Source organism: Amphiura filiformis, chromosome 14 (assembly GCF_039555335.1).
Source record: "Amphiura filiformis chromosome 14, Afil_fr2py, whole genome shotgun sequence".
Classification (NCBI taxonomy): domain Eukaryota; kingdom Metazoa; phylum Echinodermata; class Ophiuroidea; order Amphilepidida; family Amphiuridae; genus Amphiura; species Amphiura filiformis.
In genome coordinates, this window is record NC_092641.1 from 39,272,612 (window position 1) to 39,300,120 (window position 27,509).

Below are 27,509 nucleotides of genomic sequence, written 5' to 3' on the forward strand. Positions count from 1 at the left end.
ACAATACATATCCATATGCTACGACACAATTTCAGATTCAATGTTAATCAAGTGCCGACATTCTTAGGTAGTTCAAACGGTGAAAAGTATTTTTTGTTGTTTTTGACACATTCAAAATCTATTTGACCCGTTTCCACGGCATATGATCATGATGATAAGAAGACAATGGGTCATACATTGCGATATGAGAAACTAATGTGATTTGTGATCTGACTTTAAGATTGAAGAATATTTCACAAAGGCAAACAAGCAATTCTTACATTAATCATATGTTATCATGGTGGGTGTGTGTCCGGTAGTAATTTATGTTTGATGGGTAGTTTATAAATGGGGGTGTGTGAGGGTGTAGGGGGAGTGTTTGGTGGGTAGGGGTGGGTGCAGTTGTGGTAGGGGTGTGTTGCACTTACCTGTCTCAATTGCATAAGTACAGCAAAACTGGTCAGGTGGTTACATTCGCAATTGATATGTGTAGTAGTGTAACTTGTTAGTTTACAACCATCAGGCGACCATACCCTTTGATAAGGAGAATACATACATCAAGATTTGTAGATAAAACATAAGTTTAGAGCGGTTAATGAATAATACATAAATAGGTTTATTTTCTTCTTTTTAAATTTCTTCTTGAGAAAATGATCTCCCAACTTCCTAATAATAATCCCACCACTACCACCAATATCATTGTTTATGTTCTAAAAATCTCTTACGTTGTAAAATGTTTAAGCATATATCTACAATAACCATACTTTCAGCTTAAGTTATTTTAATGTAGAAACAATAAGGACATGCTCACTCTTTACTTGGATTCCAATATGCGCAAACAAATTCTATTACTTCTGTTTGTATGCCATCAGAGAGAAACTTCTGCAGCTCAAACTGTCAATGACAAGAGTAAGAGTAAAATTAAGCTTTCAACATTTTTACTTATTTTATGGAAAGTCTTTAATGCTTATAATTTAATGTGCAGTAATTGTATGTCACTCCAGTACATTTGAGAGAATAGCTTCTCTCTCTATTATGTACGTATCAGTTTGTTTCTTCTTTTTGTTTATTATTAATCCGACGGTTTTTTAAAGTCATCTTCAAGCACTTGCCTAACTTTGAACTAATAACGGATTCATGATGTATATGATAGATAATTACTTCGCACAAGTTGAATCGATTTTATAAGAAACGTACCTGACGTGACGATAAATTCAACTTTATCGGTTTCTCGAGAAATTTTGTGACTGGTATCCCAAAACTATTGTAGACGTCACAGGCCATGATATTGCTGAACAATAATGAATCCATTTGGGGTGATGGTCTGCCCTGAACATCCGTAGGTACGAGGTCTGTAATGACCTTAGGACTTGACACTATCGCAATTCCTTTTATAGTAAAAAAAGTAGATGTAGTATAAATTACTTTTGTACTCTTTCTTTTGAGCAGAGTTTTTCAAATTTGCACAGATGGTTTAGTGTTTGAAAGGGTAACATTTGTCCCACGTTTGTATATACGCTGGCCAAGTGACATGATAAATCGAATTAACTACCATAGCAAAAGGTGAAAACAATTTTGAACATATCGCGCTGCACTACAAGCAGGTGCAATCAGCGATATAGAGTAATAACTAGATAATTAAAGGACCAATCACAGGACGAGCTAGCTGGAGGAATGGCGACCATATGCTAATTAGGAGATTGTTGTTTATGTCCGTGACGTTATTTTTTTGACAAAAATTTTTGTGCTGAAAAATCACGAACAATTTCAGGTTTTTTTTCCATTACTGTTATATTGTGAAAAACCATATAGCTGTGGAGTTAGTCCAATATGTTAGGAAAATATTCAAACCGAGGACCCCATGTTGACACTGGCTAAATAAGCTGTATTTTCACTCGTAAGGGTGACAGTCACTGTTGCAATTTCGTCATTTTATTTTTCACAGACGAAATGAGAAGATTTGACCTTTTGAGGTCATTTAGTAGAACTGTTTACCAGTCGTTTTGATTTTCGTAACAACAGTTCGCCCTTGAAAAGTGAACTTTGACGTACGTGGTGGGAAACTTTCTTGCTACCACTTGCCAAGTTTTCTTACGATGCTTCCCGAATCTTTTTATCGTGTGGTTGATAAATCAATGAGCGGCAATGACACACGGCACCAGGGCATTCGCTTAACTGCCTTGGATGCAATCATAGATTGAATACAATACCGGTATTTTTAAAGATACTTCGATGACTTCGCCTATTTATCTGAGGACAGTAACGTCATGTTGACCATGTGTCGCCACTGACCATGCTGACGGCAGTGTCAATTTTCTGTCATTAATTTGTCATGAGGTCCGATATGTTTTTAATGACTTCATCTTAATGCAAGTCTTTATAGCAATACGCTGAATATTACGAAGCGCCGGATGTAGCCTCCTGTGTGGAAGCTTCATTATTCTGCTTCAAATAAATGACATTTGACCTTTTAAATGTGTTGGATGCGTTATCACACAAAGTATGCATTTGGCTATCCACACATTTTTGTATTGAGCGTGTTAATCTACTGTAGTAGACCATTTTAATTTATTATCCCTCTAATCCCTCTTACTATTGAAGATCCACCAATGACCTGTTCTGATCCAACTGCTAGCTCTGGGTAGGGCAGTCACTGGAGATGTGTTGTGTCTTATGCATGGAATGGTATGAACTGTTTATCAAAAAGGGAATGCAGAGCAGGCTATGAGCGTGTGGGCCTTTAAGAGTTGAAAGATCCCTGCATTTACCTTCTTGGTGTACATCGAAGCTATCACAAGGCACCGTCACACACGAATCAACCGCACGGATGCATACTCTATTCTCTTCGCAAGATGTGCATATGCTGGCAATCGTTGTTTCTACAAAAGAATTGTTAAAAGTGTGTACACCTAGACATTTAAAATTCACCAAAGGAATGACGAAAAAAAGAAAGAAAGAAATAAAGAAAGAAAGAAAGAAGGAAGGAAAGAAGGAAAGAAGGAAAGAAGGAAAGAAAGAAAGAAAGAAAGAAAGAAAGAAAGAAAGAAAGAAAGAAAAAAAGAAAGAAAGAAAGAAAGAAAGAAAGAAAGAAAGAAAGAAAGAAAGAAAGGAAGGAAGGAATGAAGGAAGGGAGAAAGGAAGGACGGAAGGAAGGAAGGAAGGAAGGAAGGAAGGAAGGAAGGAAGGAAGGAGGAAGGAGTGAAAGAGGCTTTCGTAATATGAATTACCGAAATGTTCGCTGACGAATGTCTTTTCTTTTCGGATATGACTGGTTTCCAGGATGATGTCACTCATACTGCCTCCTACTTGGTCAAAACCATTTAACACGTCATATACGGAATGAGAATGGTTCTGTCCATGAATAATAAAGACGCATTATTTTGTTAACGACACACATTTTTAAATGGTCTTTGGCGCGCCACGCCGGAAATATTTGAGGGGGTTCGACCGCCTCAGAAGCCTATAATAAACTAAAAATGAAGCTCCAATTTGGGATCTGGGTGATTCTCTGAAAAGGTGAACTTTTATGTCCCGCGACTTTCGGCGCTCATAAAAGTTTTAAAAGCGGATTTTTTTTTCTTTTTTGGCTTAGTCATGGACTTTTGTATGTATAAAAATAGTTAAGAACATCCAAGTGGGGAAAAATTAATTTCTTGGAGTCAAAAAATTCTTCAATATCTGACGACCCCCCTGAAAACCCCTTGTCCCGATGTCACGCACCGAATTTTAGTGATTTTGTAGTATTTTTGTGAACAAGTGTGGGAAGTGAAAATTACCACTGACTGGGGTAAATATCATGTCGAAGAAGGTTTAAATGCTTAAAACCACTTCTAAAGTCAATTTTATGGAATAATTCAAAAATGTGTGTCAAAAAATTGCTGTCCCTTAGTTTTGCATCATTGCCGTCACATTGGCATCAAAACGGCTGGAGGTGAAGACCAAATATCAGAGGTCAATAATTTGACCCCGTACGCTGCCGTTTACAGACGACGAAAAAACATCAACCCGAAATAGCTGCACATTGGCACTCTTTTCCTGCCAATTTTGAGGGTATCTTCAATTATACAGGCGCGTACCTTTATTCAACATCATCTCCAAACGTTTCTGATCAATTTGATATAAGTGTTATTGTTGAATTTTTCCGGAAAATAATGATGGTTGAATATGTCCCACAAGCTGTTGTGGTGATATATAACACGTGGGTAAACTTTACCCTGCTATTAACCGTAAGCAATGTCTGAACCATCATCTCCGCTACATCAGTTGGCGTCACAATTTGCCGTGGCGGAGATGATTCTCTATAGGAATTTGTGTAGAAATATCATCTCTGTCACATCACCATCATCTCCATCACAACACCGGATCTTGAGATACAGCGAAATCCAGTTTAGTTTATCAGAAAATGCTTACCAATTCTAAACCTTCTCATCTGTATGAATTTCATTTTCAAGTAGTGTGAAAACATTACTGAAATCAAATTTATCGGTGCAATTATAACGGAGATGATTCTCTATAGGAATTTGTGTAGAAATATCATCTCCGTCACATCACCATCATCTCCATCACAGCAATGTCATCTCCATCACAAATGTTGTTGACCTTTATTTGACCTTTGACCCAGACAACATGGAATTTACTATTTGGAAATGTAATTGATATTGTATGTGTTTACTATGTCAATAGAAATTTATTTAGTTATTTCAAGCAAAATTATGAATATACTTAAGTTTGTATAAAAAAATACCAACAGACATGACTTTTTCCGTACAGCCTGCCTCTCATTGTCCCAACTAAATGACGAAAGTACAAAATCATATTTTTTTTAAATGAAAAAGCAAACATGAATCAGGCAACTGACAAGTTATCCATAAAACTCATATTAAGAGTTTTAACAATTTTTTGTCCTTTTTTCCTTTTTGGCCTAAATGTGACGGAGATGATGCTCAACTGGCACAACCTGCAGATTACGCCCTCTATAATATAGAGGGCGCCCCTAAAGATTGCGCCAAATATTGTTTTCATGCACTAGAGACTTACATCCTTACAGATATGTAAAGGAAACATTTTTATAATCATTTTCAAATTCATATATGCCTATCTTCCAATAGTACACCTTTTCAGAGAAATACCCATCTATCTGGCGCACATTTTACCTATTATTGGCCAACTAGAATAAACCTTACAAAGTGTGTTGATTATATGTCTACTAAATCAAAGGCAAATCGCCCATTCACCTTTTTTCAAGAACATTGTCACGTTCTCATTTTTGACAGTGGAACATTAAAGGTTGATTGATGTGTTAAGGAAAAGGATGCCGACAGTGTACAAATAGAACCTGTGTTACAATTTACCAAGAACAGATAGTATTAATCAAAAACATGCAATAATGGTTACATATCGATATAGTCCGAAGGGTCCTTGACCTAAAACCCAAGGGTCGAAACTAATCATTACCCTATCTCTAACATATAACCTATAACACAAGCCCGAATTCTAACCCTAATCCTATCCCTCACACCAATTCTAATCTTCATCCTAACCATACTCTACCTTAACCCTAATTCTATTAACCTAAAATACCCTAAATCCTAACTTCAACCATTCTGGGACTAATGACAAAGCTGTTCCCATAATAATGTGCAGTGAATTCTCATACATTTTGTCCATAATTCGAATTCGCTTAGAAAGAAAAGCAGTATCTTTCTCATGACGATAATAGAAAAATTAGATTTTTTGAGACACAAAGACTAACCCTATATATATATAACCTTTTTTGATATTCTTCAGAAAACGGGTTATATCAAATGATTAATATCAGTTACATTAAATGATACCTTCTTTCTCTTGTTTACATTATGTACCAAGATACAATTTACACAAATTGGCAGCCATAGCAACAAGTTAAAGTATGGTTGAATTCGGTGATATTTATCAGTCTCGCTTTGTAAATAGTTTGTAACATAGCATCACCAAGGTTGAATATGTTAGGCTCCCATGATACTTTGCGAGAACAGTGTGCAACATGCACGCAACATGCTTTATTCCTTACATTCAAAATGTTAACGATTTTGGTTGTGTACGATCTTTGAATATAAATTCTTAAAAAAATTAAGGTTCATTACGTCACTACAATATACTAACGTCCATGGTGCGTTCTCCAAAATCGGTGCATATCTCTTGCCGAACAACGCACTGCATTATGGGTCCGATATCGCTGTCTCCCTTAACTCTTAAATGTCTTCAAGTGAACTCTATTCTGTTTGCATTATAACAACGTAACCATCGTGTAAACGTGACCAAGGCATGAGACAATAATGTTGTATAGTTTCGGTTGTATAATTTCTTTACCAGAGCTTGCTCTCATTATAAAAATGACCCATTTGCCTGGTTATTACAGCTTATTCCAAGTAGTGAAGACAACTAAAAACACCCTCTTGCTGATATTACTTGCATAAAGACTTACATATGAAATTAGTTTATGAAGCGTTTAATAAGCATATTAAATGAAGTCATATAGCTTCAGTCGATCCTCCTGCATGCGATATGCATATTAATAGACGTTTAAACATATCTCGAGCGTCTATTCTTTTGTAATCTCGTTGGAAATATTTATGTCAATGGTCTATATTTTTCAAATGGAAATAATCCTAGGGTTACTTGGCCAAATAAATCACGTTTTCAAATGAAGATTGAATATTGTTCCCCTTCTCTGCTCGTGAATATTGTACTGCAAAATTAAAAAATATATCTTTTGTATACTTTGATAAAGGTAAACTTCAAACCTGATATTCTGCGTTTCTGAGTTTCTAGCAAAGGGTACAGACAAAGATATCGGCAATGACCCCAGTCAAGAGCTTAGGCATGATAAAAGGAAACCACATATAACCAAAACCAATACTAAATCCTGAAACTCATAACTTGAAACGACCAAAAAACATATGCGCTTCACTATGTGGGTCAAGACTTTTGAATTTGCCGAGTTCAAGTTACCCATATTAAACACTAACCCTAGTTGTAACAAAAAAAAATACAATTTAGAACTTAGTACTAGGCAAACATGCAACTTATTGACTGTATTAAATATTACTTTATCGTCGAGATATTTTTTAAGCTACTATATACATATTAAAGCTCTTTTTCAATGAAATCGGTGATATACAAGCGATGATATGGCCAAAATATATGAACAAAATGAACGTTATAATAATAATCTGGTAAGCAATAAAAACCATTATGAATGGAATACACTTACATATATGTTATTCATAGCGTCGGTGTAACTTTTCAAAACAACGTCCGATGTCTATAATGAAATACAAAGAATATAAATAAGGAGTATGCAGCTGTAACTGCCCGGCAGGGTTCATATTAAAATGGTCATAGCTTTATAATAATATTGACATATTTTTGCATAAGCAGACGATGCTGTCGTTGTATAATAAATAATGAAAATAGTCATTGTATGTTCAGAAAGAAAACGTTAAGAAGAAAAGGGAAACGAGCAAAAAGCAAGGACGTTAATTTCAATAGAAATATATTCAACGAAACAGCAGCAAATAAGGGGTTGTGCAATATTACGAGCCCCACGAGGGTAACATTTTCAAATTGCTCGCCAAAATTGCTCCCCCCTCCACTAGCAGACAAACATATGTGATCGGTTGAAAAATCCGTGAAAAATCTGTGATCCAACACAGATGTTTCTCGGATTTTTCAACCAGTCGGACTACCACGAAATAGTCTTACTTTGAAAGTAAAGTCATTAAATATTAATAAAGTGGTCTTTAATCTACAAAAAAATATGTTTTGGCAACCATTGAAACCTGGTTAATCTTGTTTTTTTAGTCAAAATAAAAAAAAAACATGCTGTATTCAGGTAGATATAAGACACGAGTACCACTAAATTTTATGTGCTTCGCCTTGTGACCAGATCAGATGTTAATCTTTATTCCAGACGCCATGTTCGCCTTCGTGACGGAGGAGCACAGTCCAGCTTGGAACGGAGACTAGCAATATGTACGCACGTTTGGAACGCCGTATAATTGTCCGGTCCAAACAGCACGTATGGAACTACGCAATCTCTCTTAAAGCCATATTATAACATTTTCTTTAAAAATAGTTTAGTATTCATTTTCAATAAAATGTTAGCATCATCATCATCAGTCGGCTGCGGAGCAAGCGAAACAATTTTGTTTGGCTGCAGCATCCCTTCAGTATCTCCCAGGAGGTGCTGGACATACTGTAAGTACAGTGTGCGCGGCCGTCCCGGTTTCCTCTTCCCATGTGGTGGAATATAAAGCGCATATTCTTTCCCAGGCTCGCCATCTTCAAGACGCAAATGTTAGCAAATGTTAGCATTTACTGTCAGATATGTCCCCTTTTAATTTTGAGCCGAACAAGTGAGGTAAAGCAAAGAAAATTGGAATTTACTATAGCGCAAATGCATGTTACTCCGGCGGTTGTAATATATGGTACGATCCTCTGTCGTGTGTGTGTGTGTGTCCCGCACACACACTGCATGTGCGTATTTTTGGGGGGGGGGGGGGCTTTGGGGGCGCCAGCCCCCGGGGTAAAAGCAGAGGGCGGTCAAAATGAAGGGGCGGCGGAAGAAGAAGGGGCGGCAAAACAGGGGCGGCAAAAACGAAGGGGGCGGCAAAAAGAATTAGTAAATAAAAAAGGGCGGAAAAATTAGATTAAGCATGAAAAATTGTGCAAAAATGGTACTATACATGAAAATGTGCAGCTTTTAGGGCGCTAGCGCCTGAAACCCTTTTTCAAACGACCGAGAAAAAAATTGGGTCAACCTTTTCGGGCTGTTGAGGAAGGGGCGGCAAAATTGAATTTTCTTCAGCCCCCCGGGATTGGGGCGGCCACGGTACGCCACTGCACTGTTGCTGTCTTGACATCGCATACGCGTTCGACTAATATTTCTATCGTAATTATAAAACGACGGTTCCGGCGGTTTCAAGTTATTCAAAATCTCGGATTTTGACAAAACTACAGCACCTAAAGTCTTGATTTTTGCAGAGAATATTTGTTTACTTAAGTACATTACAATCGTGTAAAAACCTGAATTAAAAACATTTTTGAGGGCGTTCTCCTCAGCAAATGTTATAATATGGCTGTAATATATATTGCCGAATACTTACATCTAAAGAATCATTGGAATGTTGACCCAATGGTCCTGTGGTTGACGAGTCATAACTCCCAAGACATTCTGACGCAGGCTTAAATGTGGTTGGCACTATTTGAACACCTGAATCTAAAATGAGAACAACAAGTTATTAGTTTTATTGAAGACTTTGATCTATGATTTGTAACCCGTAGACAGAGAAAATCAGTCCTTTTTAAAAAAAAAAAAAAAAAAATCCTGCTTCTACCATTAATACGAGCAATTAAAGTGTAAGGGTTTTGTCATTTTCAAGGCCATGTGTAAAACTGTTTCAAATTTATTTACAATGTAATTCAGTTCACGAATATTTTGGCGCATATCTTTGTGTAAAAATTAAAACGTGCGTTGTTTTATCCGGACTGTTAATCAAAAATAGTAAACAAACACATGTCACACAAACATAATATAATACAAATTGTAAACCTACCTGAGTTTGGCACAGCTACCAAAAGAAATACAAGTACCGATAACAGTATGAAAGCCATCCGAAATATTTTATCAGGAATGACACTAAATTCCAGCAATAATCAAGTCAAGCATTTATCATGTTTATTATCAGATTATCGTTCCAGAGTGACGAGAATCAAGGGAATCTGTGCATTTCTCGTTCCAGCGTAGCGTTTCGTGTTGTAGATGTGAGTTATTTTCACTTTCCTTTTTTATACGTTAATAGACAACTTTATTTAGCTCTTGTTAATTAACAACTAGTGTATCGTCTTCTTTATACAGGGTGATCAAATAGCCAAGACATAGTTTATAGTAGATTATCATTACGAAAGTTAAGATGTGCATGTGATTCATAGTGTAAAGCTATAAGCATCATGTTTAGATTAAACCGTATACTCACATTCCTTTTACTTAGAAACAATGTCGCATTGTTAAAGTCAAATAATTATCTTGTGCTTTGTTCCAGTGGATTGGTCGCTTGAACCACAAAGGGATGTATCAACCCCCTAAGTTTTTACATCCGGCATAATAAAACGCGCGCGTTTACGCCAAAAGGACTTATTGCAATCGTAGAGCCATACTTTGCCCTTATTTCAGAGATAACATTTTTACCCCCAGGACCTTACCCGGGGTAGGACCTATCATTACAAATGACCAGGGGGACAATAGGTTATTACAGTAAAATCCATGATTTTCAGTTTGCTCTCGTACAATGATTCAAAGAGGAATGACTTTTGTGATGTGCCCTGAGTAATTTAATTGGATGATTTATCTTTGTTTACAAAATTACATGAGTGATGACATTTTGGGGAAATTCCCCTCTCAAATTGAGCAAAACAAGTTGAATCATATCTAATTTGGAATATTTGGAAACCCTCTGAGGTTGTAAATTGAAGATGACATCGTATGGGATTCCCCTCAGGAAGTAATGTCACGGGGATTCCCCTCAGGAAGTGATGTCATGTGAAAGGTTGATGTTATAATTAAGGCTTGGGAATTTCCAAGATCACATTTGGCTATTAATATGTGGGACTTCCCACTGCTTGATATATAAGAAAATGTAAACACAATTATTGTCACAGTTTATAGTGTTGATCTGGGCTAGCTAGCTAATATGCTTACAGTCCAATTCCTTCAAAGAAAGGAAATTGCAAACCAGAAATATTTTATGTAGTCAAAGTACTACTATTTACCAGTGTTGTCGGAGAAGATCTAGAATACGTCAAAGAACGTACTTCTTCCAAGAAAGGAATATATATTCTTCTGTCGACTTGCTGAAGTCTGGTGTTTTGATTCAACGCAACTGTCAAAATAAGTGGGGACAACTGCATCGCAGTCCTGCTTCCTGAAGATATTGTGTGAAAGGTGGAAATAGCACCAAGTTTGGAGAAAGCAGCGCAAGGAGTTTAGTATTGGAGAACGGCGCAAGGAGTAAAGTGATTTGGAGAAGTGCGCAAGGAGTTTAGTATTGGAGAACGGCGCAAGGAGTTTAATATTTGGAGAATTGCGCAAGGATCGAGTTATAAATGTGTTTGGAGAACGACGCAAGGAGTTTAGTACTTGGGAGAAAGTAACACCATTTTCGTATGAGGATTTTATACGCAAGGATTTATAAATGCAAGTGTACAATGGACTTAGCTGATTTTCGCAGGACAAGTGAATAAGGATATATTACATCAGTCGTCCAGAACATTGCAAGAACTTTATGATCAATGAATGAATGAATCTTTATTTCCATAATAAAAAACAACAAAATACAAAGAAATTCAACATCATAAAAATAAAACAAGACAATTATGGAGGAGATGATCGAAAGGCCAATAAGGCCAGCATTGACCATCCCCTTAGAACTAAATTAATACAACAACAAACAAAAAGAGTATATTAAGCATATCACACAAGAACAAAAACGGGGCTCAAGAACTAGTTGTAAAATGAGATTAGCTGTGTTTTGTTTCGAAAATGTTTGATTGAGTTTGCTACTTTAAGGTTATCGTTCAGGGAATTCCATAACAGTGGGCCGGCAGTCCTGATTGAATGATCAGTGAATACTTTCTTGTTTCTTGTTTGATTATTCTTTTTACTGTTTCTTGTGTGATAGCTATGAAGAAGAATGCTGGCTAAGTACTAAATAGATAATGAGTTATTATATTTGATTATTGTGTATGTGCATTTGTTGTCATTGTACCAATAATAACGTGCTTTCAATTAAAGACTTAGATTGTGTTAGCTTAATCAAACAGTGTATTTGTGTTGTGCATTCGTGTGAGTTCGGGTAAAAGGTGATTTTTGAGTCAAGTACGACTCGTAACACTTTTATGATGAAATAGACTTTTCCTGTCTAGCCTGTCTAGCCAAAAATCAATCTTTCCTGTACTTTTGTATACGTAGCCAGAATTTTCTTTTCTACTTGAAACCCATACACACATGACTTTAGTCTCCCACTACAGTACGACAGCAACTTAGCTCACTTCCGGTAATTTTTACCGGCGTGACCTTTGCTGTTACGTAACGTAATGTTGTAAATCAGGTGGCAAATACAGTTTTTCAGAAAACATCAAAAAAAATGGAATACACGAGTGGTTTCTCCCTTCATTTCCATATTGAGCCCATAGATAAGATATGAAACATGAGTATAAGGCAAACAGTAACGTGTAAAAGTCCAATTATTGTCGAGAAAATGAATGTTTATTGTGCGCGAAGTAGCCTAAAAAATGAGAAAAAATGCATGTCACGATCACCAAAATGGTTATATCTGCAACTATACGCCAACGCCGGTCGTATGCTTTTCTGTAATGATAGATATTAGCTAACTTAAGCTTGTATTAAATTTTCAGCGAAAATGATTGGTGGAACAATCGAGTCGTAGGTTGGAAAGTTGCTTTCAAAACGGCTTCCCCTCGCAATCGTGCGTGACCATAAGTGACCAGTGTCAGCAGGAAAATTAACAGCCGGCCTTGTCCATATAATCGATTAATAATTGTCAGGATCGTCCAGTTGACTACAGTGATATTTATTTATTCATACAAAATACTGCCCTGTCATACACAATATCGAAGTCAATATAAAACGTAATTTCAAGCCATTTGACTGAACTTACAAACAGTTTATAAAAGATTATTGTTGAACGAGACACTGAATTAGAAATAACATTGCAAAAGGTACGAGAATAAGTCGGCAGGTTGTGATGGTCTAGTGGCTAAGTCCGTGCCTGAAGTGCGTGAGGTTGGAAGTTCGAACCCTACCATAGCGGGTTTTTTTTGTTTTTTTTTGAAAATATTTATGATATTACATGTAGTAAACAACTTTCAGGAAGGGTTTCTGATCATTTGAAGCAGAAATAATGAGGTAAAATGAAAGAAAGCATTTTTTTATCTTGACCGCTTGTGGTGTTCTATTGAAGATAATTAAAGTTACTCTAGACAACGAAACGCTGATTCCAATTATGTGTATGTCTGGGTATGGTGTAAGAACGGTGTAAAAATTACAAATAATATTGTGCCAAAATATCAGGTTTGAAATTCGTAAATTATGGCTGACGCTATCTTATTTTTTTTAATATGTAGGCCTACGCATAAAGAAAAACATTGCAAACGTGTTGCATAGAAATATTTTTAATTGATCATAATACTGACGGGCCTACACCATAGGCCTAACAGAACAAGAGAGAAAAAAAAATCGAAATGCTGTAGGATTCGAACCTTCAACCTCTCGCACTTCAAACCACGGCGTCAACCACTAGACCATCACAACCTGCTGTAACATACTCGTATCTTTTGCAATCTTATTTCTCATTCAGGGACTCGATCAACAATAATATTTTTAAAACTGCTTTTAAGTTCAGTCAAATGAGGTGATATTACTTTTTATATTGACTTCAATATTTTGTAAGTCAATGCAGTATTTTACTTGAATAAAGAAATATCACTGGAGTCAACTGGACGATTCTGACGATTATTATTCGATATAATGACAAGGCCGGCTGCTATTTTGCTAGTGACACTTGTCACTAACGGGACACGCACGATTGAGACACGGGCCGTTTTGAGAGTAACTTTCCAACCTACGACTCGATTGTTCCACCAATCATTTTCGCTGAAAATTTAATACAAGCTCAAGTTAGTTAATATCTATCATTACAGAAAAGCATAAGACCGGCGTTTGCTCATAGTTGTAGATATAACCATTTTGGTGATCGTGACATGCAAGTTTTCTCATTTTCCCGGCCACTTTGGACATGTTCAAGCTTCTTTATTTTCAATATTATTCAACTTTTACTCGTTTTTTGTTCTTTGCACAAATGTTTGGTATCTTATCCGTGATCATGGTACACAATTTAAGCAAATAACGACCCGTGTCTCCCATTTCTGGAGCTATTTCGCTAAAACATGTTTGCCGGCCAAATTTTCAACATTTAGTTACGTAACCCGTGTTCACCAACCCGTAAAAATTTTCTATCGAACAAAAGAGGTCACGAAGTTGCCGTCGTACTGCTAGGGGAGTGCGAATTTTAAATGGGGTTAGCATGGGTGACTCCATTTCAAATGAGGTTACCTGAATGGGTGATTCCATTTCAAACAAACGGGGTTACCTGAATGTGTGACTCCATTTCAAATGGAAGATTGAGGTAATACCTTCCACTGGGGGTGTATGGATTTTAACTGGAATAGCCTATAATACCTCATTCCTGAATTGAGTCGGACAATTTATGTCCGTTCAGAATAACTTTAACTCTCTTCTAAGTTTGTATCGGTATGTTTGCCAATTGTAAATTGGCGTCTGTCAAAATAACGAAATTGACCCTTGAACATTTTGAACACGCGGTAGTATCTTTAATGCAATACTCAATCGAAAAGTAAATAAACGTGGTGCTATAGCAAATATGCAACCGTACTATACCAAGTGCTCCGTAATATGATGCTCCAATTAGTCAAAATATACATCAAGCATTCAAAGGGGGAAATAATAGAAAAGGTTATTCCACTTGAAATCCATATACCCCTTATGGTAGCAAGATCTAAATCTCCCACATAGGGTTATATATTTTAAACGAACTCCCTCATTTAGGCAACCCTATTTGAAATTCACACTCCCTGTGTGTGTGAACGATTAAGATCATGTCTTCTAAAAAGAGTGTGTAGATTTCAACTGGAATAAGAACGTGAGATTCTTTTTACAAATTGAATGGCTCACTATAATTACACATAAATGAAGAAATTAACATGAATTTCGAGGGCTAGGAAATACAAGGCCTCGTGTCCAACTTTTTTCAAAAATGAGATCAAAAATTTCAGAAAGAAATTATCTTTCTAGTAAAAGCCCCATCCACATAAAACACATTTTTAGAGTCAGAAGTCAGTATAACAAGCTCTCATCATGCGACCAAATTTTCAATCCTTTTCTCAAATTTTCAATCCTTTTCTCAAATTTTCAAAATTTTCTCAAATTATTTAAATAGATATAAGGCCTTGTGTTTCTAAGCCATCGGTTTATAAAATAAACGACTCGTGCAGGAAATCGCATAATCAATCGTTGAACATTAATTTTCTTTCACTGCGTAATACTTTGACTGGCAACTGGTAAATAGTACAATGTCAATAACTAATTAGATTACACAGTGTTGCAAATCAGAACGGTAGTAAAGTTGTGACTCCTATTTAGTCGCAAGTCATATGGTAGAAAAGTTGCAATTAACTGAGTAACTTGTAAAATTCTACTTTTTTCGGTCAACGCAATGTATGTTGTGACATTGATGAGTGTTCTCTAGAAACGTGCTAAAACGAATGTACATGTGAAGAAGGATTCGGTGCATACACCTATCAGTAGGCTTACGCTTCCGATTATGATCAACATGAGGAACATTAGGTCCACTCCACTTCTAATGGGAACTTGTACAACTCTAGGGATATTAGTAAGCTTAACTCTTACTGTGAGTGTAAGGGGCCAGGAACTATCTGATGCATTACCGTGTGACAGGTACAGTATAATCATGATATTGTTATCATCGGATACGTTTTTCTTTTTTACATATTAAATGGTTTAAAACAATTGTGTCAATTCCCAAAACAATTGTTTCGATTCATAAATAGAATTCTACCTCATCTTCTGTGAGTTAAAAATAATAATTTGAATAGTATTGAATAAAAGAAAGAAAAAAGAAGAAGAAAACATTTTGTACAGAAAATAAATTAAAAACAAAGAAAAAATAGGTTTTTGTTATTTATAAAAATAATTAGATACATGATCACTTACTAATACCTTCAATGTTACACAGATTTTATCACAATTCAGTTTGGACCATAATAGTCAAATCACGGTTTCTTTAATTATAAAACATGTAAAATGTACGACCTGACCTGCTTCTGTAGCTTTTGAGAACATCTATTTCATTTTTTGAACAATGTTTAATTATGTTTATTAAATATGAACAACCCACGTATATCGGGGTTTATGTCACGTCTTAACTATGCAAATTTACCATGGACAATGAATATTATGTACTTTTTACCCACTCATGTTTACGCTAACATTTTAGACAAAAGAGCATTCGAGACTTTTATGGCTTTAGCAAGCTTTGGGTCGCAAATCAATGTTTGTTACATGAAAATTTCACACGAAGTACCTAGGGAGCTAGTACCTTTGAAAGGTTTAATCAAATTTCTCAAGCTCTGTGCATTGGTGTAAACTTTCATTGATAAGTAGATATGCTTTCTTGACTGGAATTCCTAATAAGTTCCGGCAGTATTTCTACGAGTACACTGTCGGTTATCACAGTACCGGTGCAGGCCTACTCAGCATTGGTGGGTACACGTCAGACCAATGAAAATATAAGTTATAGTATATAAATCTTCCAGAATATCTACCTTTAACTTTCAGTAAAATCTTTTGCGATGGACCCCTGCTGGAAGCGGCGCAGAATGCTTACATATACAATGATTCTAAAACGTTTGTTGATTTGCACCTCAAGTACCCACCAGGTAAGATACAAAACACCTACCAAAAAGTAATTACCCCCTAAATGAATGACCATTATTTCAAAACGTTTGATCATATGCCGAATTTGGGATATGCATTCGAAACAGAATTAATTGCTGCGCATTATGACACACGATATGTTGCAATATATAGGCCCTATATCCTTATATATTGATGTCGCAGCGTACATTTAAAAGAAAGTAACCCAAGATTTGAACGTTACAGACAAATCCCATTGTCTTGTATTCAGTATCCATGGAAGGAAATGTTTTCAGCTCTCATTTAATTATTCTTCTTGTTTCGTGATTTTGGAGGAGGTCAAAACATGTGATAATTTGTATGTCTTTCTTCAGATGAAATTCTAGCTGCTTTTGATGATTTAGACGATCCCACTGATCCAGAACTAATGCGGATGTTTGTTGAGACATATTTTGATGGTCCAAATCTGGAATTCACGGAATGGATCCCTACAGATTGGGAAGAAGAGTAAGATTTTTTTAATTTCCCTCAATTTTACAACTCTTTAGAGAGAGAATAAAGAAACAATGCGAAATTGTTATTGTTCTCCTTTGATTCGAATTTCAAGCAAGTCTGAATAGATTATAATTACTGTCCCTCCGAAGGACCAAATTTCCTTTTAAAGCTGAATTTAATCGTTACTTTTTATGTACAAAATGGACACAGTATTGGCAAAAAATCGAAAGTTTAGTTGGGCTACAAAACTGCAAATATTAATTAACATTGCGAAGAGAATAAATTCATTAACGGACAAGAACACAAAACAAACCAAGGATCAATAGATTTCTAAATTTATAAACAAATTCAATTTTAAACAATCTTCCGAATAACTTTCATGTACATTTATTTATATATGTTACGTTTTACATCAGTCCAGACTTCCTGAACAAAATAAAAGATGCGCAATTACGTGATTGGGCAGACGATCTACATGCGCTATGGAAGGAACTCGGAAGAAAGGTATTGCGTGATCTTAATTTTGTTTGTTTGAGTGTTGGTTATGGAAGTTCCATACTGAAACACGCTTAATTGTGTGCTATATAGTGGTGGGGTGCATTCATGATATGTGATCAAGCTTCAGTATAATTATTCTAAATTTTATGCAATGAATGTAGAAAACCATTGAAAAAGAACTAGTGCTATAACAGACTACACTTTCTTTATTGTTACTTTGGGTCATTTGTTTAACCTTATCAATATCAGATTAACTCAGACGTTTTAAACAATCAGGATCGATACACACTCATCTATGTGAAGCAACCCTTTGTTGTTCCTGGAGGGAGATTCAGAGAATTCTACTACTGGTGAGAATCGAAACCGTTATTACAAACGTTTAAAAAACGTGCTGTTGTCTTCTTTCTAAAAGGGTTCTTTATCGAGTTTGCACATTGTGTGTACAACTTTATAAAAGACACTAAAACTAAATTACAAAATAAAGTCGACAGATAGAGAATTTTGCGTAATTTGATACCTCATTAGATTTTATAAACTTTTCAAAATTCCTATTTACTGATTTTAAACATTTGATTATAATGATTTATTTTGTAGGGATTCATATTGGGTGATTAAAGGCTTACTAATATCAAGTATGACAGAGACAGTGAAGGGAATGCTATCAAACTTTGCTGACATGGTCGACAAGTAAGTCTACCTTCTCTCGCCATTGACCTGAATTTCGTAATGATTAAGGGGGTACTACACCCCTGGCCAATTTTGTGCATATTTTTGCATTTTTCTCAAAAATTATAGCGCATTGGTGACAAGTAAGGTATGTATATTATAGGGGCAAGAACTACAACTACTGCACTGAAAATTCAGCATCTCAAGGCAAGTATTTATTGATTTATTGATCAAATATTGGGTTTCCCTCATTTTTTTTTGTAACTCCACAACTGTTGTCTGTGCTGAAATAAAATTTCCAGTGCAGTAGTTGTAGTCCTTGCCCCTATAATATACATATCTTGCTTGTCAACAATGCCCTATAATTTTTGAGAAAAATGCAAATATAGGAACAAAATTGGGCAGGGGTGTAGTACCCCCTTAAATTAATGCATGTAGAATTTCAATCTTTTGTTTACTATATCAAATCATGTAAAGGCTGGTCATTGGAAACCAGTCTTTAATATTTTTTAGGCTTTGGGGCTATCGTTGGTTTTATCAACCACTTGTGTTGTGTTTTTATTTTCATCTACATCTGTGCTGATCACAATAATATGCAATGTCCTGGTTTAAATGTATGACTGCGTTTATGATTGTCTGGTTCCGAAGGATGCATTTTTTATGTATTCACGTAGTCGTGATAAATCTGAAATGAAATTATCATATCATATCATATCCGGGATCATATCATTTTATTTGCCAGTAAAAAGCACATATACCTATAAAATATTGCACAATATAAAAATTACACACAAATATATAAATTACACATGCAAAGATATAAAATGTAAACCATGGAAGGTCATAAAGCAAGAAATTGAATTGACCCAGGTTGGAGAAAATAGAGAGAAGACATGCATTAACTAGGAACAAAAACAATGGACAAGAGAACCCCTGGCAGGGATAGCCAGATAGTGACAAAGTCACTTTCAAAGTGGCTAAACCTAATTGGTTCCCACAGGAACACAGACAAGCAACACAGGGAACGGGGCAAAGGATGAATCTACCTATATTCTCCAACATTCAATTATAATTTTGCAAAAAAAATAAAAATGAAAGCATTAAAAAAAACCCGTTTATATGAAAAACAACAACACTGCAACAAAAATTTCAAAAATGTTGTCACAATATTATTGCAAAACAAAATTTGGCAAACATTTTCGGAAAATATTATGTCAGCACTTAATGACATTATTTTTCTAGCGTTTAAATAATCCGGCAAATAAACGTTTTCTGTAAAACTTTTTGTGTCTGCTGGGTATATGTATTGAGCCTAATAGTAGTGTGATTTATAGTATTGTTTACTGCTTATCAGTCATGTCTAGGCATATGAATGTAAACATCGTTTACATATTTCAGTAATTTCACCATTTCAGACTAGGGTTTGTGCCGAATGGGAACCGAATATACTACGAAAACCGAAGCCAACCTCCATTCTTCATACCATCCGTGTACGAATACTTTAAAACAACTGGTGACTTTGAATTCGTGAAGTCTCTTCTACCAACTCTAGAAAAAGAGTATTCGTTTTGGATGTCAAACAGAACGGTACAAGTACAGAAGCCGGGAAGCGACGAGAGTCACCTGCTGAATCGTTATGATGTGTTTATGGGGAAACCAAGGTATTTCTGTCTTAATGTTAGCAAAACTCGTTTCAGTTGAAGCCTGACTAACTGTGTGCGTCATGGTTTAAATTTAAAGACACATCGAAAAACTTGTAATTGTCATATAAATCAACAAGAAATGGGGGTGCGTGTTTGTCTAAGTGTTGTCTATTTTTGTCATTTTTTGTCATATTTCAAATAGACCTGAATCATTCCGAGAAGATGTTATTACTTGTTCCAGTAGTGACCAAGGTAGGAAAACGAAAGAGTGTATAATTTTGTTCTCTATCTCTATATCGTGTCATGTCATACCGGATAGGCAGGTGGTTTAGAAGATTATCGTATTGGATTGGACCTAACTATACTCGTATACATCCCCAATGACACGATTGTAGTGACAACAAAAATTCCTATCATTTATTCTCATTTTTAGTGAGTTAAATTTATTTCATGAAAACTCTCCTCATTTTACAATGAAGGCGACTAATCTAGTTGCGCGTACGGTGATCGCGTTTGGGTATTACGTCTACCCAACAGAGGTCCATTAATAAACTAGAGACGGTCCACTGTACATGTTCACGTAACCTCCTTCGATCAACTAATACTTTTATATACCGGGAGCGAATTCTGAATTATTCTAATTAGCACATACCTTTGGATACCTCCATATTTGGTATTACATAATTAATTATTAATACCTCTACGTTGTTTTGTTTACATAGTGACGTCATTTGAGCTGGTCACTTCGTCAAACATCCGACGAACGAACATTTGCACTTTTCTTTCCATTACTGTTATATTTTGAAATACCATACAGCTGACGTGTTAGTCCAATATAAATAAGCTGGTTTTTCACTGAAATGAGCCGGTTCTTGGCCGCAAAATCAATTTTACAACAACACGCTTGCACACATTTGCTTAAATGTTCATTCACGTCAATTTTCATAGAAGTGTACTTGTGCCACTATTTAACCAACATTATTTGTCCATGATAAATAATTATGTTGAAATGTGCAGTAATATTTTTTTATTATAAAGGTTTATCTGAAGAAAAATATTCTATCCTTTTCTATCAGTTCAAACACCGTGTTTATAACTGATTTTTACATGTTTTACCGTCTAACTATGACAAAACATAAACTTATCCTATACTAAACCTTGCATCTAATCTGATAATCTATTTTAGGGGAGTCGGCCCGGATTTGCTCTGATTTAGCATCTGGCGCAGAAAGTGGTTGGGATTACAGCAGTAGGTGGTTTCAAGAAAAGCAAACCGATCTAAAATCAATCCGCACCAAACAAATAGTTCCTGTAGAACTCAACAGTATACTTTGCATGAATGAAAAGATATTAGCCGAAATGTTTGCAATGGATGGTAAGTAAAGTAATTTAAAAAAGTGCGATGAATTACTTATCAGCGACCATATATTTATAAATACGTATTTATAAATACGCACGTGACCCATGGGCACGATATACCAAGATCAACAAGCGTGACCAAATGCTCGTGCCATTGAAAAGGATACGAACTCTATAGATAAATATAATCAAAATTAAGAATTAATTAAATAGCTAAATTATTTCAAATGGGGGGATTCCGAATTTATAATATGTTATCAAAAAGAATATTTTGAAAGTATTTGGTGACTCAAACAATATTTATTGAGGTTTACAACTTAATTACAATGTTGAACAAAATAGACAGTTTTGCTACACAGTAGTCTCGTGTTGTATACCGCCTTTGCATTCAAATGTACAGGAAGATCACCCGCTATGTAGAAGGTCACTTCAAGACTTACTGTCTACAAGCTGTTATGGCAGCGCGTAGGTGGTCAAGTGCGTATTTATAAATACGTATTTATAAATATAGTCGAAGCATACTTATCAAGGTTCTCAGTACGAAAAGAGTATAAGACGTGCTAAATATTAAAACCCTCTCACACGGGTTTCGACTGCAGAAGACAAGTTCCAAAATGTATTTAAAAATGAAAAATCTCAAAATTGTACACTTGCATGCATGACCAGATTTCACTAATGGAAATTTATAATCAGAATTCTTTCAAAAGCGGTACGAATTGGGCAAAACTATGAGAATTGAAAATTTTCTTATTTCTATGAAACTTTAAACACTCTGGGACTGATCGGGCATGCTGTACTAATTAGCAGGTTAAATTTTCCTCGTTTAATAAAATTATGTGACAGGTTGTTTACACGTTAATTGGTATTTTTTATTAATTAGTTTTGTCCAATTCTCATTACTTTTGAAAGAATTATCATTATAAATTTTCATTACATTACAGTCTAGTATTGGTTCAATAGTTCTTGAGATAGCTCTAATGATTGTTTGAGAAAATATTTTAAAAACATGCACTATACATATTGAAGCCTATGGCCTCACAGATCTGTTTAATAATGTCCTTATTGCTTAAAACGTTTTATTTTCTTACAAGAGAGTGACGTCAAAAAGTATGACACAACTTCATGAACACATCAATATGACATCATGTGACCAAAACTAAAACCTAGAACTTGATGAAGGACCATTGTCTTGAATTCTTGAAAAAAAAATTACATTATTTATTATAGTCTAATAGCATGCTGGGATTGCCCATAAATTTTAATAATCTGTACCCAAAACAATTTACGATTGTTTGATCCGAAAAGCCTTATTTATTGCCTTGCACTCGTGTTTACAAAAACAGGATGAAAAAATATTAATACATAGTACACTCTCATCCAGGTCAACAGAGTAAGGCTGACGAGTACATGCAAGCCCACATCAGGCGTCGCCAAGCAATTCAAGATGTATTCTGGGCCGAAGATACCGGGGCGTGGCTGGATTATGATTTGGAATTGGCTCGGAATCGAAATGAATTTTACCCCTCTAATGTCATGCCTTTATGGGCCAATTGCTACGCAGAAGGAATCGGTGATAGTCAGATTGAAGAAAAAGTGTTAAATTATATGAAGGTTAGTTAAAATTTATTTTCCTTGTTTCACTTGCGAGGATGAAGATAAAAATGTCTATGTCACTCGCAAAAATAGATTCTAGACAGTTCATTGGTTGCCTTGCACCAATCACAATTATTGTTATCATCAGCAACGTCGCTAAAATATTATCCCGTTTTAACCATCCCAACAACACTCGCGGCGCGCAAATCAATATGACCCTCCATGTCACTAGCTGGCATGCTGACGCACAACTCACAATCTACATGCATGCTATTGAGATTGCTTCATGTGCTAATGGCTCACTTCCTAAGTTTCGCTAATTTAGCAATGGGTAAATTATGGACAAGCATGATTTGTTACGTCTCGCAAAACTTTGTAAAATGAAGTGATAAATGAGTATTCACGTTACAGACTCCTGAAACAATCAGCCATATTTCATAAAATAGGTGGTATATAAATACTCATCGAACCACACTATGATAAACCGCCTCAGGCGAAGGACAGTTTCTGGAAATCTGGATTGAGCAAGGTCAATTCTCGCTATTCGCAATAAGGGCGCCGCCAGCGGTTTGCGATGTAATCGTGATGTATCATGGGAAATTCTTATTGCGAATAGCGAGAATTAATGTATACTTATAACATCGCGGATTGATTTCAAAATATTTTATTTTGAGAATTGTCTTGTTACATCTCGCCAGAAACATGAATTACGGAATGAGAAAAAAAGTCGATTGTGTTTGCGATAGTGTATACTAGTGTATCTATACTTTGATCAGCTCGTAATCGACGGGCCTTATAACATCGCGGATTAATATCAAAATATTTTGAACAATTTCTTGCGACATCTCGCCAGAACCATTACGAATTATTAAAGGTGGGTAACCTGATTTAAAATCTCATCACCCACCAGCATCAAAATGCTGATTTTGTATCAGATGAAAGCTCATATTTTTCTCATAAACATATTGAAATTTGGCGTTCCAAGTCGGTGTATTTCCGAAGAAATCATCAAAAAACTGCCGTATGGTATACCATACACTGATAGCCAGAATGGAGTCAAGTGACTCTATAAGTGGAGTAAACTAGCACTGACTCTCCAAAGGAGTCACCTGATTATCACAGGAGAGTCAGTTGACTCTATCTGTGGGGTCAATTGACTCTACATTCAGAGTCGTAGACAGAGTCAAGAAATTTATGACTCTTCAAGGGAGTCAGATTCTGTAATTGCTTGGCTCTTGACACCATGGAATGTATATTCTCCCATTCCAAGAGGAAGGTGGTCAAGCCAAATTTTCTCCATCGTGTCGTCTGACAATCGCCTATGGCGTGAAACTCGGAGTAAAGTCTCCTATATATCCGGTAAGTCTATACTTTGAATTTTTATGTTGATGTACATCTATGTGTATCAATATTTTGTCTTTCTTCGAATTGTCGGAGTGACCCTGTAATGGAGTCAGGCTGACTCTATTAATGGAGTATGGGTTACTCCAGGAGCAGAGTCCAGCCACTACGGGACTCTATGTCTAAAATGACTCTATAATGGGAGTCGAATGACTCCTATGTAGAGTCATCAACCAATCCAACTATAGTAGCTAAATATTATATCGTCAGTTATAGTTTAAAGTAAAAGTTTGATGAAAATAAAACCTTCTCTATATTCCACAGGTTAGTGGGGAGTGCGGCTGGGGATTTGGTTGGTTTTGGGTTATTGCTCGGAGGATCTGGTTTGCGGGTGGGAGGCATGTGGTAGTGATTTGGGCGCTTTGGTTATGAGGGTGTCGATATCCAGTGTCATCAATCTTGTAATTTTAATCTGTTGTAAGGGTAAATTTTATATTGTATATTTTATGTATGTGTATTTTCCTTTTTTTTTTAGTTGTAAAGCGCAATGGGGCATCTGCGATGCAAATTGCGCTGTAAAAATATTGGTTTATTATTATTATTATTTCTTAGGATTTGGGTGTTCTGGACTATCCAGGAGGAATCCCTACCTCCTTACTTAAAACTGGCCAACAGTGGGACTACCCAAATGCCTGGCCACCCCTTCAAGAAATGGTCATACAAGCTCTGGATTCCAGCAGCGTGGAAGAGGCGCGGGTATATGCCTTTGAACTGGCACAGAACTGGACAACTACGAATTGGAAGGCATATATAGAAAAGGATGTTATGTTTGAAAAGGTAACATCATATCAATCAATTCATTTTCAAAATTAGTTTATGCACTTTTACTATCTTATTTTTCAATATTTACCTAAATTTATTTACACTTTTTAACTATAATTTACGTTGTCTTACTGCTTCTTAATTATTGTTTTCCAAAGTATGATGTCGAGAAACAGGGGGTTCCAGGACACGGCGGAGAATACGAAGTACAGGTAAGCATATTGGAAAGTATATCCCAAATTATAATCGTCTGCACGATAAAATTACACCGTAATATTGTTTATCTGTCATTTTTTTGCTGAATTTAGTGAATAGTTTGCTGAATATGAATATGAAATACTAAAGACATTGTTACAAGTCGTTAATGTCTCAAGGCCAAAACACCTTTTACCCATTCACTTCAGAATGCACATCAAAACACACTGTTTGATTAAGTTAACAATATCTGAATCTTTAATGAAAAAAAATTATGATTTAACGATAATTTGCGAGTGAACATTAATACATAAGATCATTGACAATCACTTTCAGATTTCACACCACCAAATAGTATTATACGGTCGTGCGCCCTGAATGCATTTCTCAGAAAAAAGCCATGCATCATAAGCCTAAAGTAAGCATTAAAATGAGCAGAAATTTGCATAACTTTGGCTAAATTTGGATTGGTCATGATTAGTAATATCAAATCCTGCAAGTGTACCACAGATGGGAGAGATCGAGTATCTTTTAATGATTTTAAGCAGTCGTTTCTGTACAGAAACACTGGCATGATTTTTGGGTAAATTAGGTAATTGCCGGACATCATAGACTTCGAGGGCCAGTCGTAAAAAATAATGACGGTCAACCTATATTTTACAGTCAGAGGGATCAGGCTAGGACTAATTTCAACCGTCATAGCTGTCGCTAAGAACTGAGTCGCTCTTGCGAAGAAAAAATGACGTTTTCTTGAGGCGAATTTAGTACATATCTCTATGGGGATTTATTTGGTGGTGTGATATTATAATACACTGTTCAGGAATGTCTCCGGCAATCTTCTTTTTGTTGATTACAAAGCTCAGTTGCACTCAATGTTCCGGCTGATGCATAATCCTGATTCACCTGTCCTGCGAAAATCACTGTTAAGCAGCAAAAAGTCCATTGTTCACTTGAATTTATATATCCTTGTGTATAAAATCCTCGCACACATCACAATAAGTAGGTATGAGAGGCAAACCTCAATTAACACATTTGCTAGTCAGCCTAATTCGCCTAGACCGGGGCCAAAACACAATACATATTTACATAGAAATTTAAAAGAACAGATTGGACAGGCTGGTCAAGGAAACCTACATAAATATGTTTTCTATACTTCGCTTGACCCAAATATATGATTTTTTTATGGTGATAAGACAATCGTACATGGAATTTTAGAGTGATTTTGATAGCAGTTCCATTAAAAAAAGCTGCTATCATGAGACTAAGATCTAGAAACACCACCGAAAATGCTGTTTGGGGAATTTTGCTAGCAGAATCTTTTTGATGAAAGTCAATCTTTGACAAGATGTAACCTTGCTACGGAAAGTGCTATGACAAAAAGGTTTTCAGTTTTCGCTTTCTTTACTCAAGGGCTTTAAATATAAAATGATGCAGTTTGATGGCAAATTTGAATTCACCTAGAATACCTACAATAAGGCAGGTTGAACGGAGAGTGTAGTCGTTCGATCAAGCATGTCGACATACCGTTCCTTGCCTTTGTTGATAAGCATTAAGATCAACTCATCTATACAATCGATAGGTGTTAGCAAAGGCAGAAGTGAAGTGACAATGTTTAATAATAAAACACATCGATGGCATTTCAGCCATCTCAAATTACAGAACAGGTGGTATCATGTATAATCTGCTTTATTATAATTTAATTAATGTAAAAAAAAACATATTGGAAAACTTTATACAAAACGCATTTTTTGTCTCTTTTTAAGGCTGGTTTCGGCTGGACCAATGGCGTTATGTTAACATTACTTGAGAAATATGGAGACAGATTGACGTCGGCTGCTAACAAGACTCAATTATGTGACACAAAGACAATAATGGTGTTCCTGCTTATTTTATACGGAATGTTAATATAAATACTATATTTTGTACATTTGTGAAGAATATGGTTAAAGGCTCGGATAGCGACGTTTTCACATTATTTTATGTTTGTCCTGAGAGCACATCATACAGAATTATCGAATTGCGTTTTGAAAATGGAAACAAGGAATGTCCGTTTGATATCAAATAATTTTGCCTTTTTTTAAATATTCGCGATATAATACACATTTTATGGCATATGATTTTAAATCATTATTTTTGAAGAAACCTCGAAGTCCTCGAAGTAAGTTGTATAAATCTAAACGATATATACTTTTAGCCGTCCATCATATGAAAAATTTGACATTTAGTATTGAAGATATACATTTTTCCCCAAAAAACCTAAAATTGTAGGTCTTTTTGGGGAAAAATGTATATCTTCAATATGAAAGGTCAACATTTTCAATTGATGGTCAGCTTTTCATCGCAGCTTA

General features: G+C 35.7%; 1 protein-coding gene and 1 long non-coding RNA gene across 2 annotated transcripts in view; one reads left to right on the top strand and one right to left on the bottom strand.

Moving 5' to 3' along the window:
* Positions 1 to 12,465: 12,465 nt before the first annotated feature.
* Positions 12,466 to 27,509, bottom strand: part of LOC140170072 (uncharacterized) — a 176,439-nt gene continuing 161,395 nt past the window's right edge. The window contains exon 2 of the long non-coding RNA XR_011861473.1: positions 12,466 to 14,088. This is a non-coding gene — a long non-coding RNA (uncharacterized lncRNA). The remainder of the gene's footprint in view (positions 14,089 to 27,509) is intronic.
* LOC140170070 (trehalase-like) lies at positions 15,283 to 27,243 on the top strand. The gene is made up of 13 exons (XM_072193390.1): positions 15,283 to 15,571; positions 16,472 to 16,572; positions 16,924 to 17,056; positions 17,461 to 17,548; positions 17,792 to 17,892; positions 18,137 to 18,229; positions 19,624 to 19,869; positions 20,054 to 20,103; positions 21,038 to 21,226; positions 22,592 to 22,821; positions 24,757 to 24,981; positions 25,125 to 25,178; positions 26,925 to 27,243. The coding sequence occupies exons 1-13, from the start codon at positions 15,438 to 15,440 to the stop codon at positions 27,069 to 27,071; spliced, it is 1,791 nt and encodes a 596-aa protein (XP_072049491.1). The 5' UTR covers positions 15,283 to 15,437; the 3' UTR covers positions 27,072 to 27,243.

Bases quoted from the DNA above. Each gene is read 5' to 3' on its own strand.
- LOC140170070 (XM_072193390.1), top strand. From the start codon at position 15,438: ATGATCAACATGAGGAACATTAGGTCCACTCCACTTCTAATGGGAACT. The intron at 15,572-16,471 runs GTACAGTATAAT...TTTAACTTTCAG, and splicing joins GATGCATTACCGTGTGACAG to TAAAATCTTTTGCGATGGAC. The intron at 17,057-17,460 runs GTAAGATTTTTT...GTTTTACATCAG, and splicing joins CCTACAGATTGGGAAGAAGA to TCCAGACTTCCTGAACAAAA.